Source organism: Molothrus ater, chromosome 25 (assembly GCF_012460135.2).
Source record: "Molothrus ater isolate BHLD 08-10-18 breed brown headed cowbird chromosome 25, BPBGC_Mater_1.1, whole genome shotgun sequence".
Classification (NCBI taxonomy): Eukaryota; Metazoa; Chordata; class Aves; order Passeriformes; family Icteridae; genus Molothrus; species Molothrus ater.
Window position 1 is genome coordinate 5,523,611 of NC_050502.2, and position 18,213 is coordinate 5,541,823.

Consider the following 18,213-nt stretch of genomic DNA (forward strand, 5'->3'; position numbering starts at 1 on the left):
GACACAAAACAAAACAAGAAGCCCCAGTAGCACACCATCATTTGGGTTCGTTTTTCAAGCACCTCTGTATAGATACAGTCCCAGTCAGCTGTGCCTTTGGGGTGTTTATAGCCTGGGGCACAGAGCCAGGGTGGCCTCTGGAACAGGCCCTAGGTGCAAGCTCTGCACCGACTCAATCTCTGCACTCGCAGATGAGCTGAGTTCGTTGGGGAGATTATGATCTGTTTCCTCCCGGGCCTCGAAAGGCACTGCCCCCAGTCTCTCAGTGTTTCTCTCAGTTTTTTTCCACCGTGGCCGAAGGGACAAAGCGCTCAGTGTGCCTGGGGTGCAGGGCAGCCCTCCCCAGGCCCACGCAGCCGTGCTGACGCACAGCGGGGGCACGGGCACTGCAGGGACTGCAGGTCAAATGCATCGCCTGCGTCCCCTTCCCTCTGCTGGCACACACAATATATCATATATCGGGGTGGCCCTGAGTGGGGTCCCTTGTGGGGTCCTGCCTGCTCCACACAATCCTGGCCAGGCCACTTGGACAGAGCATCCCAGCACTCTGCACGGGTTTTCTGGGCACAGTGAGCCCTTCCCAGCTCTGCCTCGAGGCTGGGTTATTGTCTTGCATCGAGGCGCGAGCGGGCCGCGGTGCGAATTGCTGGGGGCGAAGGGGTCACTTGCAATGCTTGAGGTACTTGGGCGTGGGGCCAACTGCCCTCACCCGGCGCCGCCGCCATATTGGGCAGCCCTCAGGACGCTCCGCCCCCTGAATTCCCCGCCCCCAGGTTACGCCTACAGGCAGCGCCTACATTTCCCATGAGGCTCCGCTCCCGCCGCGGGGCGCAGTGCGGGCGGCTCCCGGCAGGGGGCGGTACGGCGCGGAGGGGGCGGGGCCGTTGCCGTGGTGACGCGGGCGCGAGGCCCCCCGGCGGCGGCGGCGATTGGCCGCGGGAGCGCGCGGGGTGCGGTGGCGTCAGGGCGTGCGCGGTGACGCGCGGGGCCGGGGGTGACGGGGAAAGGGGCGGGGGGGGGGGCGGCTGCAGAAGCGGGGCTGCGCGCGAGGTGAGTGTGAGGGACGGGGGGTACCGGGCTGTGAGGGGGCTGAGGGGCTGTGAGGGGGCTGAGGGGCTGTGAGGGGGCTGAGGGGGTGACAGGGTTGGGCCTGCGGGTATGAGGGACAGGGCTCGGTGCAAAGGGGACGTGGGTGTGGAGAGCTGCGGCGTGAGGGGCATCGGTGACTTTAGGCTGTAGTTCCTGGGAAATCAGGCGGGACTGAGGAGGGTAAATGGCCCACACGAGAGGAGGGTTAGGGGGACTGTGCCTGCCTGCTTTGCCAGGGTGGGGTGGTGGAGGGTGCCAGGCACTGCAGGAGTCTGGGGCTGGAAGGAGGAGAAGCAAGGATGGACCTTGAGCAGAGCATCTGGTGAGGGGCTGCTCCAGGAGAAGGATCTGAGAGTCCTTTCTCATCCCTCATTTCTGCCCATTCCACTCCCCCCTGCCCTGGGATCCCAGATGAAGGACGTGCGTGTGGGAAGGAATCAGACGTGCTGTAGGGTCTTGGCAATGCCCATCATGGTGATGCAGAGGGGTCTGAGCAGTGGCTGCCCCATGAATCAGTCCCAGGGCTGGTTGCAGTGTTGGTCTCTAAAACAGTGCCCTGTGGGTTGAGGCAGCCCCTGTCCTGTTTCTTGTTTCTGCTTTACTCTCCTGCCCTCTCCATGCAAGTCCCTCATTGCCTTCAGCAGAGTATCCTCTTCTGTACAAACATGCTCCAGGCTGAGGTGGGAGTTTTCCCGATGACTTGCCATGTGTCAGCCAGGGACAGCAGAGGAAGCATCCAGGTGGGATGTGCTGGCAGGTTCCCTCCATGCCCTGCTGAGCTGGTGCAAGTGTTGCCTTGTGTGCAGTGTGATGGGCATGCCCTGGCATTTAGCAGTGAATGGGACAAGGTGAGCCAGGCATTTAGTTTTAATTCTCAGATCTCTGGCAGCAGCAGAGCACTCTGGTCTGCAATGAGAGAGAGCTTAGGGTGTGATTTGTGCACTCCCTTCATGTGATTCAGCCCTCCTTGACAGTGTCAAGGCTAATCCTGTGTTACTGAATGGGGATGAGCTTTATTGCTGATGGAGGAGAAAGCCACCTCCTGATGTGCCAGTGGGGCTGGAATGACTTTAGTGTTGTTTTTTGTCAGAGAGATTAAAGAGAAACTTTGTCAGGATTGTTTAGGAAAAACTGTCTTCCATACCTGGGGAGAAGGGCTGAAAACCCCCCTCTGCTGTGAAAGTGAAGCTCCTGAGGGCAGTTCTGTGGCTGGTGCTGGATCCACACTTGGCACAGCTCTGTGCTGTCCTCAGCCCCCACCTCTAAACAAGAGCAATCACTGCCTTCAAGAGGATGTGGCTTTGACATCACTGATTGGGAAATTCTGATGTGATTGATGCTTCAGTGCCAGGGGCTCCGCACAGATTTTTTGATCTCGCACTTGTGCCCTCCTCTTGATCCTGTAGGGAACACCCTCTACACTCAGGCCACATTCACCCTTTGAGGCAGGGGGTTCATCTTCTTTTTCCATCTCTCCTGGGCAGCTGCAGTTTCCATGTCAGACCTGGAAGGATGTGCTGCACTGGGGGCTCACTCTCAGCACAGCACTCGCAGGTTGCTGCTGCCTAGCTTGCCTGGCCTGGTAGGGGCTGGTGATGCTGGTTTGTTGCTGGTTTGTTGCTGGTCCTCAGCTGCCTCACAGGTTGTCCCATGCCAAGGGCAGCAATACAAAATGGGGCTTTTCATTGGAGTGGGAGGAGCAGCTAAGCCTGGGTAATGTCAAGGAGGGTATGCGGGTGCAAATAGCATCATGTTCACAGCATCTTTGTTTAATGTTTTAGTCCAGTTAGTCTGCATAACTGTCTAAAAATAGGACATATTTCCTCTAAGTCCTCTAGTTCAAAGCCTCATAAGCCATTTTTTTTCAGCATTAGTCTCTTCCTTCTCTTTTGAGTCTGAAATTCATACAAGGCAAAGTTATCAGGAAAACCAAGAAGAGTGAATGAACTCTGCTGAATCCTTAAGTTTCAGCCACCCAAGAGGAAGTTCATTAAAGTTGCAGGAACTTTCTGGCAGCCTCTTGAAGGTGGAGTAAGCAAGCTGGGTAAACAAGCAGCCTTGTGGCCACCATAGACCTTTTTGCTAGCATCAACTTTGTGCATTGTCATAAGAGCTCAGGGTCATCAGCCTCTGGCTGCAGGTGCCTTGAGGCAAAGGTGACATCCATGGTGAGGGGATGGGGACACCCCAGGGTTTGCTCTCCCTCCTGGTCTTGGGGCAGATGCTGCCTGTGGCAGCGGCTCCCTGCAGTCACCCTAGCCCAGGGTTTCAGCGTGCAAAAGAGGCAGTGTGTGTTTAAATTTCAGAGCTGCTGCTGGACCCAGCCCAGCGCTCCCAGCAGCATAAATATCTGGCCTTCAGCACAGCCGTGGCAACTTGCTGTGTGTCCTCCTGCAGATTGCTCCAGGTCCTGGTGTCCGTGCTGACATGGTGACTGAGCAGTGGCTGTCGGCGGCAGGCGGACAGGGACAGCTGCTCTGCAGAGGTAACCCTTCCCCTTTGCATGCAGGCCTCCCACCCAGGCACTCAGCAGCGTTTCTGAAAACTTGGGGTAGGGAAGAGCAGCTTGTTTCCAGCAAGTTTGCCTTTGTCCGTGAGCCTGAACTTTCTTAAATTTAAGTTTAAACTCGGTGCCTTCTTTTTGTTCGGTTTCTGAATATGATCTTATGGATTACTTTAGGAATACACTGTGAGGACTAATCCTGTTCTCCTCAACGGCTCACTATGCTGTCAAAGCATAGTGTCATAACATTTCATTATTTCACTGATGTTTATGATGGAAATTGGCTGTTGCAGATGAGGGAGGGCACACGAGATCCAGAGCTGCACGTGGGTCACCAATCACCCAACGGTCCCACACACGACCCGGTGCTGGTGCTGTCGGTGTGGGACAAAGCTGAGCAGGCCGTGGCAGAGGCAGGACAGGGGTTTGGAGGAGGTGGTCAGCAGGCCATTGGCAGGCACTGTCCTGCCTGCAGACCTCTGAAGCGGTTCCTGGAATCAGCGGTGCTGTGGCTGTCTGCATGTGGCTGTGGGTGTGTGTTTGCCTCAACACAGCTCTGAGGTGTTGAGCTGTTGTGGGTTCTGTGTCAGATTGGCGCAATGGTTACGCCATCTCTGTTCTGGTATTCAAGACACAGACTTCCAAGGATCTTCACAGCGTGTGGAGAGGATTTTATAATGAGCCCCATGAGGCTTTGCTGATCAGAAGAGCATTGTTGTACAGAATTCCTTTCTGGTGTTGATGGGCTCTGTCTTTCTTGTGTGAAGCCTTTTGAAAATATGTATTTTTGTACAGTACATCTTGTTGCCCTTTGGGGAGTGCTTCGTCTGTGGCTATTGAATTATGGACTGGAAATCTGCAAATGTTCTTGGAGACTGAAGGATTGGCACAACAAGAGACTCTTGGGCTCCTCTGAACAACAGAACCTGACATACAAATGATGTTTTAATTGGGTGAGATGATGTTACAGTGCTTATGCCTGAAAGGTTATTTGCTGTCAGAGCCCAGCCTGGCTTGCCCTGACAATGACATTTTAGATGTCAGGGGTTTTGTGGTTTGTACTGACTCTTTTGCTTAGGGCAGGAACAATCTGATAACCACAGATTCGTCGGGCTGCATTGCTGCTTCTCATCAGGTGCTGCAGAGTAATCTCTGCTTTTTCCACAAGTCTCTCTGTTCAGGGATGCACTGCTGCAGTAATTTTGGATACTCTGGGAAAGTCTGGACAAGCAGAAATTATTTCGATAGTGAGGACAAGTAAGATTTTTCTGTAGAACTAGTTTTATTTTTTTGTTAATTATTCTGAAGTCTGCTTGCCTTGGCAGAATGCCTGGGAAATTGCTTTCCCAAAGCAGGGTTTAGAGTGGAATGATTGATGCCAGTATGAATCCTTTTGGTCAAGGAGATTGTGAAGTGCATCTTCCCCAAAATATGTTTTGGGATGACATTCACTGGAGCCCTGCCTGACTGCAGGAAGGGTTCAGAGCAGAACTGACTCAAGATGTATCTTAGTTTCATTATGACTTCTTGAAATGCTTTAATATTCACTGTTTCAGTCATAGTGTCTGGAAAATGTCTGTGTTCTCCAAGGCTTAGCCAAGAGCTTGTGAACATCTGGGATCGTTTTGGTCAGGTCTGTTTGGCTTTGAAAGGGCTCTGAAATGCCTGTGTATGTTGGGGTGCTTTCCTGGGGACCTCACAGACAGGCTCTGCTCAAAGTTTGGGGTTTTGGGGAGTGGTTTGCAGGGGAATCCTGACCATGGAGGAGGAAGTGGCGGGATGAAAGCACAGCACAAGTGTTTGTTCTGGTGCTGGGTCAAGGCAGAACCCACTTCTGGGGCTGGGGCATAGGCACAGCCTGGTCACCCCCAAGGTATCCAAGCTGGTGCCATCAGGCTGCATTTCCTGACTTGCCCTGATCTGGGAGCTGGAACTTGAAATAGCAAAAACCAGCACATGCATGTTCAACCCTTAACAGATATGTGGGTTGGAGACAGGGAATGGTTTTGGTGATTTGAAAGGGCAGATGAGCAGATAGGGAAGCATTTCTTTGATGGGCTGTTAAGACAGACTTCACTGCTAAACACATGCCTATCTCATTAGGACAGGCTTTGTCAGGCCTTTCCTGGCAGGGGTTGTGTGAGATGGCTTCAAAATAAGCAATGCTTTGTGCACTCATCTTGTTGATGGGAACCTAAGCTCAAATCCCTGTCCTGCCTGACTTGTTACAAGTGTTTTTCAGTGGAACTCTTGATTTCATCATATTACCATCTGGGATATTTCTGCAAATGTCCAAATCAGCTTTTCACCTTCAAATTGTTTATATGGATTCTGCTGGACATGTTGGCTCTTGGAAGCTGTTAACCCCACGAGGGCTGATGGTCAGAGACCCACATCTCTGAAAACACCCATGGGTTCTCCTGTCCATGGGGTAGAACTTGTGTTGTGGAACTTAGGGACATGGGGACCTCTGGAAAAGGGTTGTTGGGTGAGCATGAACTTGAGGAGCCTGCTGAGCTGCCAGCAGCTGGCTGTGTCAGGAAGCAGTAGCTGTTGCTGGCTGTGAGCTCTGTGGCTCACCCTGTACCCCCAAGACTGTGCCAAAGGCACGAGGATGTTATGAAAGGTGCGAATGCTTTGCTCAAGCATTTTGTTTTCTGGGGGCCGAGGCAGAAATCCAAATGGTCAGAGCACTCTGTGAGTCTTGGCAGGATCACACTGACACCGTGGCTGCTCCTTTCCCTGCTGAAAAGGCTGGGGAATCTCTGTTGTCCAGGCAGCTATTGCTATGTGAATGTGGCCAAAAATAGCAAGGAAACAGCATTCCCACCTCATTCCCTGAGAGGGTGTTGTACTAGTTTGTCTGGAAAAGCGATTCTGCTGTTCTCTGGAGGTTTTCTTGGGGGGATGTGTGCAGTCAGACTGGGACCCCTCTGTTTTCCTGCTCTGTGGCTGAAGGGGAGCTGCAGCAGACACAGCAATCTGCTCCGTTTGTCCCGCTGCGCATGTTCCTGGCCCTGCTGAATCATCCAGCTTGTGCCTGGGCACAATTGCTCTCTGTCAGCTGTGTCCTGGGAGCAGAGCAGCATGGCTGGTGCCCAGGGTATTTTGCTAAAGTCTACAAAACCAAGTAGCACTTCTCTGGGAGTCCAAGTGTAAACATAACAAAACTTACAGGCTGATGGATTTATTTTTTTTCCTGGTTAATCCATGGGGTCTAAAATCTATTGCTGCAAAGAGGAGGAGGCTTGCTGTTGGTTTTGTGGGCATTTTTGTGCATCTGGGAGCACTGGTAACATAGCACTAAAACCTAGGGGCCTGCTGGATGTTTGGCTCCAGACAGAAGGCTGCATGCATGTGTGTGATCCTGAGTGACTCATCGGCCCACTGCTGCTTTTCTGCCCCCAGTCGCTTTTCTGAGGAGCTGATTGCCCCTTTCAAAGCATGGATGGCACTTGCTGGTGTCCCAGTGACCCTGAGACTTTGAGGAAATCTAAGCTGGGTGCTGGTGTGTGCAGCACTGCCAAACTTGGCCTCGCTGACCGCCAGCTGTGCTCCTGTTCACAGCCACAGCTTGTTCCACTCGCCGCCTTCCTGGAGCTCCATTTCAGTGCTGCTCTGAGTCTGCAGCACCCTGTGCCCACTGTTTGCCTTGGGAAGTGGTGTTGCTGTTTCTGTGAGCTCCTCCCTCACCAGCCCTGTTCTATAATTACTGATGTTCTTGAAACCAGATCCTTCCACGTGTCCTGCTCAGGTTCGGGAGGACAAGGGGTCCCTAAGCAAACTGACTGCCTTGGAGTACAGCCAAGAGGACTTCAGCAGTTTGGGAACACGTCATCTTACAGTGCCTCATTGAGCTCTGAGCCTCCAACCTCCTCACCTCGGGGATGCTAAAGAGGAGGGGAATATATCCCACACAGCCAGGTTTGCAGTGTGATCCCAAAGCATTGCCACAGTTTCACAGCCACCTCTGCTGTGCCCTGGGTTGTGGGGAGATGATCCTCTCTCTTTGCCAGACTTAATGATCTTCTCAAATAGCAGCACTTCTGTGCCATTTCAAGCACTGAGAAGTCCCAGTGGTGTCACCTTTCCAGTACCTGCTTGTTTCCTGGCTGCTGTCCTTGTTCCAGCGGGTCAGACCCACGTGCCCCTCCTGGCCATAGATACTTTGGCTGTCCTGAGTTGACCACTAAACACAAATACCAGTCAGCAGTTGGCAGAATGAGATGTGCCAGTTTACTTCCTGAAAGTCATCCTGGAATGCCTTGTACAGGAATGTACAACAGGAGAAGATGGTCACGAGCAGTGCAGGGAGCTGATCTGGGGCTGGGCAGGCCAGACCTGCGAGTGTGACTGCTAACAGGTGTCAAAATCTGTAATGCAGGAATAAACAATGACACTTGGCGCTGATCTATTGCTCTGCACTTCCAAAACATGCTGTCTCCATGAGCTAATGCAGCCAGGGAATGATCAGGAAGGAAGCATTGTAAAAATCCTGGGTTTGTTTCTTTGTGGTGGGTTTTGGTTTTGGTTGGGGCTTTTTTTTTTATGATCAAGGAAATGGAAGTAGGGAACCTGACCAGATTTGCTGAAGGTCATGGAGCAGCACTTCCATTAAGAGCTAAGAGCTGTGCAGCTTTTCCCTGCCTGCCCTGCTGCTGCCCGTCAGCCACAGAGCCTGATGAGGGCAGGGAGTCCCTCTGCTGGGAAGCTGTTCAGGGATGATTCCTCTGTCTTCCCATCTCTGCCATCTCAACATTTTGGAGCACATCCCACGCATGCTTGCTGCTGGAGCCAGGGATGGCTGCAACTCCTGGAGAAGAGCAGCCTGGCAGACCCTGCTTTGTGCATGGCTGAGAGTTCAGTGCCCAAAGTCTGCTCTTTTTTCTGTGTCTGCAACACCTCTTAGAGTATGAACAAAGCCAGCAGCAAGTTCCTTTTGGAGCAAAATGTCATGACCTGGTTTTGGGGACAGCATCAATCATGCTACAAAAAGAGAAGAATCCAGCAAGTTTTGTAACCTTTTTAATGGGCTGGGGTTATTTCCCCCCTCAGTGCCCAGGAAGTGGGTGAGTTAAAACATGCAATAGATGTGTGATTCATTTTGGCAAGCCAGGCTGCTCCAGGCAGCTGAGGGAATCTCCTGCACCCTGTGCCACAAGTCCTGGAGTAATTAGCAGCAGCTAATGGTCATGGCAGCTCTGGCAGCACCCCTGTGCTCAATGAGCCCAGCTCACTCTTGGGGAAGCACAGGGGGTCCACACTGAGCAGCCTTGGAGAGAGAATCACAGGACTGGGCTCTGGGGCATGGTGCAGCATCTAAGCAGATGCTTCAAGGGGAAAAATCTGTCCCAGAATGTCCATCCAGGTGAGTGCTGTGTGGGAGGGCTCTTCCTTGCTAGCTGTAGTAGTTTATTTTTGTGTGTTGCCTGCCTTGAGGCCAAGACTTTGAGTAAGGAAGGAAACACTCAGCTACTAAGTGCTGCTGAGATCTCATTGGCTAATTTGGGGATGTGCTGATCTTCCAGGAGCAAACATAAACATGTTTTCAGCGTTCGTCTCGCCTGTTTTGTACTCTCAGTTACCTTTCCTGTATTGCAGCATCTGCTTAGCTCTTATTTGGCTTTTATTAGTAATAGCTGACGTGTAGGAGGAGGAACAGAAACTGGTACTTGATCAGCAGATCTTGGAAGCAGTGACACAACCTGAGGAAGTCTCCAAAAGGTGGTCAACCAGCAGCAATCACATCTCCTTTATGGATTCAGGTCAGTTTTTGACTGTGGATTCAAAATGTGCTGCACATCACAGTGCTGATTTCTCAACTCACCCCTTCTGTTTCTTTTGGCTGTGAATTTGGTGAACTTTCTTGTCCACAGGAATAAGCACAAGCGAGGAGCACTCCCACGTTTTATTGGCTTCCTTCTGCCATTCTTTATGACCTCTTTGATAGTACAGTTGTATTGAACAACTGCTTTGGGCAGATCAACTCTGTGACTTGACTCTTGGGAGGTTTGGACCTTTCTTTGGTGCTTTGCATGGAAACTCTGAGCTTGGCTCCAGGGTTTATGTGCTAATCAGCAGGATTGGCTGCCAGGGGAACTGCCAGGCCACAGGGGCACAAGCTGTTGGTTGATGATCTAGAGGCTTGGATCTTGGTCAGCTCTGGAGAAGCTCTACCTTCTTGCAGGGAATCCACACTGAAGATTTATCTCCTTTTAACTTCTATTCCTGTTTTTTTCCTCTCCTGGTTGTGCCACGTCTCTCTCCCTGTTCCCGCTGATGGTTTAGCTTGGCATGGATGCCATCTTCTAGGAAAGACAAACCTGTTGCCCAAGCTGTTTGCAGCCAGCAGGCACCAGCCCAAGCCCAGAGCCAGCAAACAAACCCTCTCTGCACCAGCTGCAGAGGAAGCTGCTGGCTCAGCCAGGGTTACCAAAGCTCCTTGGAACAGGCATTGAGGCAAGGGCACAGCAAGTCATGAGATGCTTGTGCAGACATCTGGGGCAAAGCAGAGAGCTCTGTCTGCAGTGGGTTTAAAGCAAGGGGCTTGTGCTGGGTGCCAGGGACAAGGGGAATCTAATGAGCTGCTTGTTAAGCTGCTGCAGGATGGATTTTCCACTGTAGACAAGCTTCTCCTGCCACAAGCTTCCCCCACTAACTGCTCTTCCAGGCAAAAGTGTTTCCCTGATGTTGGTGTGATCATTTATATATAACCCTGAAAACAGTGAAGTTCATTACCCTCCATCTCCAGTGAATAAGTTTTCCTGCCTGTCTGCCATGTCCCACCGTGTGGGATGTGTGAGCAGAGGCCAAGGATAACACAGCCCTTCAATGGTCCCTCAGTGCTCATGTGGAGGCACAGGGAGAGAGCAGCCCCTGCTGCTGCTGCTGCCAAGGAGCACAGGGCAGTGTGCTCACTGGTGCCACTAGTGTACCTCACCTGGAAACAAAGCCACCTGTCCTGCACTCTGAATTCCCAGTGTGGAGGGAAAAAATAAAGCTCCCTCAGCCACAGGAGACCCAGGTTCTGGTACAGCACCAGCTCCAGGGGTGACTTGTGTTCTGGCTTTGTGACGTGTTTGTGTTCAGCCTCCCACCTGCAGGTTTTGTTCTCCCCCTGAGCTGCTTCCTTGCTCTTTCAGGGAGCTCTGACCTTGATGTCTTTCCAGCAATCCAAGGAGCTGGCTGCAGCTCAAGTTTGAAGCTGCCAGGTGTGAGGGTCTGCTGTGGGAGGGCAAACAAATCCAGGGAGTCCTGGGTCACTGCTGCCCTTGCCCAGCAAGCCCTGAGTTGTGTTGTGGGCTTGGGCACGGGGCACAGACCATCCCAGAGCTTGGGGCTGCCCTTATACAAGGCCCCTGCAATATCCTGTGTTAGTTTAATTTGGGTCTGCAAATCGAGGCTCTCTTGGTTGAACCTGGATTTCAGTGGCTTTCCTGATGGGTATTTCTCCACTTAAAAATAACTCTCTTAAGGAAGTGGATGGAACTTTATATAAGATGTGCTTGAGATGTTAATTATTCAAGAAGAGTCAGTTTAGGAATCAAGATCCAGCATGGTTGGGAGGGAGGTGGGAACTGCTCTGCCATGGCCACGGTACCGGTGCTGCATCGTTTGGACGGCTGGAGGTTTTTGTGGGCTCTTTGGGATGGAGTGAGGCAAACAAGGAGAGGAAGTGTGTGGGGGAGGATGGGGCCGTTCCTCCCACAGGAAACCCGGGATTAAGACACTGGTTGGATTGTGTGGCTGTTGGGATTGCACTGCTGGACCCCGTGGCTGAGCACGGCCCGGCAGCTGCGCAGAGCAACAGCAACACGTTCAGCCCAGCTCTTGGCAGAGGAGCCAAGTGAAAACAAACACAAAGGCTGCAACTGGCAGCACTCTGACGGGAAGGAGTGCGAGTGCAGGGCTGACAGGAAGCCATCAGTCTTGCAGATGGCTTGCATGGGCCAGGGACTTTTAGCCACTGCCTGCTGCTGCACTGAGCCCTGCTCCCCCAGTATCTTCGACCCACAGGCACAGTGTGCCCTGATCAGCTGCTGCTCCCAATCCAGGCTCTGCCATGGCTGGGCAGGGACAGAGGGTGAAGCCAGCCCTACTTTGATCCTTCTGGAGGTGTTGGTTCTGTCAGACCCTGGTCCTGGCTGCAACCATCACATCCCAGGTCACTGGCGGCTCTGGGGCACATTGTCTGGGGCAGCATGGCTGCTATGGGACTTGTAAGCTGGGGACCCCTGGTCCCTGGGTTATCTAGGCTGGTTTGTGGTCTGCTGGGCTTTAAAAACAATTCTTTGAGCTTTTGCTTCCTTGAATCCTACAGAATATTTATTCCACAGTGCAGAGGGATCTTTAAATGTGCCCTGCTCTGCATGTCTCACTGGCCAAGGAGCCAGCACAGAGCAGGAGTGGTGTGCTTGGTGACACTACCCTGCTGCTGAGCTGCTCCCTGCAGGCACTCAGTGGCCTCTCTCCATGTCCTGCAGGCTAGCAGGAACAGCCTGGTGGGGTCCATCTTGGATAGACGCGGATGATGCCAGAGCTATGACAGGGATTGCAGTCTTGGCACTGAGGGGTGATCAATTATGGAACAACTACAGGAGGAAGTACCTGAGGTCAAGGAAGAGGAAGAGGAAGAGGCAGTGATGGTAGCAAGTGGAGCCTCAGACCCAACTGGAGGACCAGACAGCTCGCTGCCTTCGAGCAGCTACACAGGTGAGTGGAGCCACAGGAGCTCATCCTGTGGAGCATCCAGGTGTCCACAGCCCCCAGGCAGCATGCCCAGCTGCAAGGGCAGAGGATCTGTCCCTGAATGGAGTTCAGCTGAACTGAACATTTCACATTTATTTGTGAAATAATCCTCCAAGTTATGGAGAGGCTTACTTCTTCCTCTGAGATCACTGCATGTCCATTGGCAATGGGTTTTGGAGTGGAAATTAAAAGGACAGGCAGGTAACATTGTGCTTCAGAGCAAGGGGCCTCCCAGGGTGCTTGGGAATGCTTCCTTGGACACTTTTTGGGATCCTCAGAGCAAAGTGATTGTAGGAGGTGGGAGAGAAGGTTTGTGGATGCAGAAGAGACTCCTCCAGAGCCCTTGATGTTCCAGCTGGGATATCCCATGCCAGCAGCTGGCCAACAAGGGATTATAAAATCTGCTGGTTGGGGTTTCATTGCCAGGACATGAATGCCAGAGGGAAGAAAGGAGCATTGATGTGGAGTCTGAGCTGCTGGGGCATTCTTGGCTCTGTTCATGGCATTTGCCTGCAGCCAGTGCCAGATTCCAGATGTGATACCAGGGGCAGGCAGGACAGGGCCAGAAATCAGCCCCACAGCTGGATGAGCTGGCCACACCAGGAGCTGGGCCTGTGGCTGTGACATGGAAGGACATGTCCCTGTGTGTGTTTGCAGACCTGTCACAGAGCTCCTCTCCCTCGCTGTCGGACCAGCTGCAGATGGGCTGCGAGGAGGCGGCGCTGGGAGCGCTGAACGTGGAGTGCAGGGTCTGTGGGGACAAAGCCTCGGGCTTCCACTACGGCGTGCATGCCTGTGAGGGCTGCAAGGTGAGTCCCAGGGACAGCTGGGTCCAGCAGCACCAAGCAGGGGTTAGATCCCAGCAACTGGGCTGCCTCCTCACACAAGATTTGCAGCAAAACAGGGATTCGGGATTGATTGTAAAAAACTCAGCCTGTCTAGAATGGGGCAAGTATCAGCAGGCAGCAAATGCTGCCCTGGGAAGAGGGCTGAGACCTGTATGGCCCAAACCTTGCCTTGTCATGCTTTGTTGTGTAAGGCAAATCCATCTGTCCCCATAGGGACCCTGAGTTTATTTTTAAAAATAGTTTGTGTTCTGCAGATCAGCAGTGAGCTGTGTGTTTATCTCCCTGGGATCACTGGCTGCAGCTTGGATGTTCCTCTGGAATTCTTTCCCCTGCAGCAGATCCAGCAGGGTTGGGTTAGCAGCCCAGATCCTGCCAGACATTCCTGCAGGCTGGGGTTGGCCATGGCTGGTTCCTCCATCCCCCTCTGTGGGCTGCTGGCACAGTCACAGCACCAGGCATGGGGTGCCCCCACACCTCTTCCTCTGCAGCTCCTTTCTGCTACCACATGACCTTTCCTTGGCATAGACCCCCAGAGAGACCCAGGGCTCCCCCTCCTGAGCCTCCCTGCAGCTACTGGGGATAACAAACCAGCCTGGTCCCAGACTCCATGGCCCCCTGCTCCCTCCCTGCCTGCAGGGTTTCTTCCGCCGGACGATCCGCATGAAGCTGGAGTACGAGAAGTGTGAGAGGAGCTGCAAGATTCAGAAGAAGAACAGAAACAAGTGCCAGTACTGCCGCTTCCAGAAATGCCTCTCTCTGGGCATGTCACACAATGGTGAGTGTCACTGCTGCCCACAGGCCTGGCCAGCTGGGTGACACAGGGCCAGCTGCCCTCCTGTGAAGGGTGCCCATGGCCTGCTGTGCTTCAGCCCATGGCTCTTCTTGCCAGGGGATCATTCAAACCCAGTGCTTCAAGCATTTGACTCCTCTTCCCCTTTTTCTGTATGAGAAGGGGCTATTCATTCCCCCCATGCAGTGCAGCTGCTGGCATGTGGCTGTCCCTTATGGACTGGCCCTGAGGGAACTGGACACACAAGTTGTTTTTCTGTGCTAGGACTTTTACACTTCAGGTGTAAGAATCTCAGCCCCAGACAGGCAAAGGTGTTTATGTGGGAAGCAGGGTTTGAGCAAGAGCTGGAGGAATGGGATGGGAGTCTGGAGTGAGGAAGCAGCAGTGGCTGTTTCATGAAGGTGTTAGTGCTGGAAGAACTGCAGCTGGAGAAGCTGCAGGTGTGTAGCTGCAGGTGTGTAGCTGCAGGTGTGTAGCTGCAGGTTGTGTAGCTGCAGGTGTTCTCCAGCAGACCTGTCTGTCTGCAGTGGCAGAACAAGCTGCTGCCTCTCTGGATGCATCTCCTGGGGGCCCCCTGCTCTCCTGACCCCAGTTTTGCCCCCCAGCAATCCGCTTTGGGCGCATGCCAGAGGCAGAGAAGAGGAAGCTGGTGGCAGGGCTGACAGCGAGCGAGATCGGCTGCCAGAACCCACAGGTGGCTGACCTGAAAGCTTTCTCCAAGCACATCTACAACGCCTACCTGAAGAATTTCAACATGACCAAAAAGAAGGCAAGAGGTATCCTGACCGGCAAGGCCAGCAGCACCCCAGTAAGTTCCCTCCCAGGACAGGTGGGGTTGGCCATGGCCAGCACGGGGGACTGTTCTCTGGGAGATGCTGCATGTCTCCCTGCTGCCATAGCTGTTCCCATGCAGCCAGGTGGGCTCTGCATGTCCTGCCCCTTGCTGGGAAAAACCCCACTGCTCTGCACACTTGTGCTGTGGTGGGTGGGTGCAGATTACCTGGGCACTGTCAGCCCCAGAGGCAGGGCACAGCACAGGGACAGAGAGACAGACATGACTGTCCTGAGCAGAGCTGGCACCTCGAGTCCCAGCAGCAAACTCCTAACTTGCTTCTTGTTCAAGCAGCCTTTTGTGATCCATGACATGGACACCTTGTGGCAGGCAGAGAAGGGGCTGGTGTGGAAGCAGCTGGTGAACGGCATCCCCCCCTACAAGGAGATCGGGGTGCACGTCTTCTACCGCTGCCAGTGCACCACGGTGGAGACCGTGCGGGAGCTCACCGAGTTCGCCAAGAGCATCCCCAGCTTCGTCGGCCTCTACCTGAACGACCAAGTGACTCTGCTCAAGTACGGGGTGCACGAGGCCATCTTTGCCATGCTGGCCTCCATCATGAACAAGGACGGGCTGCTGGTGGCCAACGGGAACGGCTTTGTGACCCGCGAGTTCCTGCGCAGCCTGCGCAAGCCCTTCAGTGAGATCATGGAGCCCAAATTTGAGTTTGCTGTGAAGTTCAACGCGCTGGAGCTGGATGACAGTGACCTGTCCCTGTTTGTGGCTGCCATCATCCTGTGTGGAGGTGAGCGGGTGCCCTCGGCCGTGCCAGGGTCAGGAAGGGAGTTCTCCCTGCTTAGTGGTGGTTCAGAGGGGGCTAGGGCAGTGAGCTGCAGCTGGGTTTGAGGTCAGCCTGGGATGTCTCAGGGGCATGAGAGAAGAACTGAACACTTCCAAAACCAAAGCTTCTCTGTGGAGGTGATGCCTGCCAAGCTTGGACCAACAGCAAGGAATGTAGAAGTGACATCTCCTTCTCATGTGCTGCTGTGGATACATTGTCAAGGGCACACTTCTCCCCTTTCTAGCTGATGAGGTTGAAGTCATGGTGGGTGGGTTACAGTCCCTGGCTCCCTTTCCCCAGGAGCAGAGTGTACTTTGGAGGGCTGCACCGTGACCCTGCAGCTCCCGTGCTTCCTCTCCACAGACCGCCCTGGCCTGATGAACGTGAAGCAGGTGGAGGAGATCCAAGACAACATCCTGAGAGCGCTGGAGTTCCACCTGCAGTCCAACCACCCGGATGCCCAGTACCTCTTCCCCAAGCTGCTGCAGAAGATGGCTGACCTGCGACAGCTGGTGACAGAGCACGCCCAGCTGGTGCAGAAGATCAAGAAGACAGAGACAGAGACATCTCTGCACCCACTTCTGCAGGAGATCTACAAGGACATGTACTAAGGACTGTTATTTATGAGAATGAAGCCATGGATTCCCATCAAGACTCTTTGTACAGAAACAAAGAAAACTCTTCCCAGTGTCTTCCATTTCTCCTACTGGAAACTCTTTTCTACGTGACCCTGACGTACGGTACATAGGGCAAGATGCCATCAGGATTTGCAGGTGCCTCCTGCTCGGCCAGGGCTTCCGTTAACACACACTAACAAATCTGCAAAGCTGCTGTTCCCCTTCTGTGGCCCAGCTCTGGCTGCCCAGTTTACATGGCTCAGGCAGCTAGGTCACTGTGGGTGGGGAGCCCTGGTCCTTAGGAGGGCCAAGGGGGTGCAGGGGCCAGCAGGGCTGACAGCAGCACTTAGGGTGTGTCTGTATTCTCTTGTTCATTTGCACTCCAAGGACGTGGTCCTGAGCCATGAAGTCTGGGACAGTGTGATGAAAGGATGTTTCTCTCTTTCCCAAAGAAAAGCTCTGGAGTATTTGAACACATGTAGGGCTGTCCCAGGGGAGACTCTCAGCTGCAGCCCCCCCTGTTCTCTGCAGTGTGTTCCTGTCTCCCAGTGGGACTGTGGGAACTCTGCCTTCCTGGGTGCTGCGTGGGAGCCTTTGCTCCTGGCACCCTCGTTCCATAGGGAACCTGTCCCTGGGCACCTCAGTAGGAGAGAGGCTGGGATGGGGAAGTAGCAGGGAAAGGATTTGACTCCTTAAAATTCACCTTCAGAGCAGAGGCACGGAATCCGTGGCTTCCACAGGCTGCTCTGCACAGACCTGAGTTACAAAAAAGGTGTGTGGAGGGTCAGAGGCCTTGAGCTGGTCAGGGTTTGGTGTCCTGCCTCAGTTTCCCCTCTGTGAAAGGGACCTGGATTGTCACATGCTGCCTGCTCCGAGCAGGAGCACAAGGATCTGTTAGTGCATTGGTTGCAGAGAGCTTTGCAGCTGTAAATGCCAAGGATTTATAACCAGGGAGGGGGTGGTTGGGATGCTCACAATGAGCTGGAGCTTCCCAGTGAGCGTGGCTGTGGCAGGGAAGCTGCCAGTCCACCTCTGCCACTGTTCCCAAGAGTGGGAACAGCTCCAGGCCTGGAGGTCTGCCTGATCCCAGCACCACTCTGGGATTTTACCTCACAACTTCCCACAGCTGTAGTGAAATACCACGGTGCTGCCTGGGCCAGGCCAGGCCCCTGGGGTGGGGGCTGTGTCCCTTGGGCTTTGGGCAGGGGGAGGATGGACCTGGGAAGGGCTCAGTTTCCCTTTCAGGATAATGAAAGTGACCCTTCCCTGTCTGCAGCTCCTTCCCTGTGTCCTGAGCAGCCTTATTAAAATACTGATATTCCCTAGGAGGGGTTGTGGGAGCAAATTATTCGGTTTTATTTTACTTTCCTCCTCTTCAGGATAGCAGATTTCCCTGGTGCAATAATTCCTTTAAAACCCAAAGGGGAAGAGCACTGGGCTTTCCCTCCCCATCACAGGGCTGGCCGGTCCCAAACCTCCCCCTGCTGCCACACTCCTCAGTTTGCCGTGCCTCAGTTTCCCTGCCCAGCCCTCCCATCCCTACCTCGCAGGGGTGTTGGGAATCACCGTTTCTGAAGCACTTTGAAGCCCTCTGGGGGAAGGCACTGGAGACATGCATGTGCTGGTTGGAGCCTGGGATTTGTCCTTCCCAAAATCCCGGTGCTGTCCCCACCCCGGTGGCAATGCAGGACTCGTGCCCATCACCTGGGAAACTTTTTGCTCTTCCTTCCTCGACAGTATAACAACCCTCAAACTGAAATGTATATTTTTGCTAGAAGTACAAACCTCCAAGTGTTTTTAATAATATAAATAGTGTCTACAAACTGACTTGACTTTAAATAAATCTGAACTAAATATTTAAGAACCTTTTAGCATCCAGCCTGTCATTGTGGGCTTTCTCTCAGCACCTGGGTGCAGCTGTCCGTGGGAGACTTTCCAGCAGAAATTTGTGATGGGATTTGCTGTGATTTCCAGGGATTTGCTGTGATTCCCGAGGCTCTGTAAT

At 53.4% G+C, this 18,213-nt stretch overlaps 1 protein-coding gene across 2 annotated transcripts; it reads left to right on the forward strand.

Annotated features, from left to right (window-relative positions):
* The first annotated feature begins 1,033 nt into the window (after positions 1-1,033).
* Positions 1,034-18,072, forward strand: PPARD (peroxisome proliferator activated receptor delta). 2 transcript variants are annotated; one of them, XM_036398470.2, is made up of 8 exons: positions 1,034-1,050; positions 3,487-3,574; positions 12,076-12,304; positions 12,998-13,149; positions 13,825-13,963; positions 14,584-14,786; positions 15,102-15,555; positions 15,955-18,072. In XM_036398470.2, exons 3-8 carry the CDS (start codon positions 12,175-12,177, stop codon positions 16,200-16,202), a joined length of 1,326 nt encoding a protein of 441 aa, XP_036254363.1. In that variant the 5' UTR covers positions 1,034-1,050; positions 3,487-3,574; positions 12,076-12,174; the 3' UTR covers positions 16,203-18,072. The 2 variants fall into 2 exon arrangements, with proteins under 2 accessions (XP_036254363.1, XP_036254364.1); XM_036398471.2 differs by having other exon boundaries at positions 15,105-15,555.
* Positions 18,073-18,213: the final 141 nt, after the last annotated feature.

Bases quoted from the DNA above. Each gene is read 5' to 3' on its own strand.
- PPARD (XM_036398470.2), top strand. From the start codon at position 12,175: ATGGAACAACTACAGGAGGAAGTACCTGAGGTCAAGGAAGAGGAAGAG. The intron at 12,305-12,997 runs GTGAGTGGAGCC...GTGTGTTTGCAG, and splicing joins GCCTTCGAGCAGCTACACAG to ACCTGTCACAGAGCTCCTCT. The intron at 14,787-15,101 runs GTAAGTTCCCTC...TTCTTGTTCAAG, and splicing joins GCAAGGCCAGCAGCACCCCA to CAGCCTTTTGTGATCCATGA.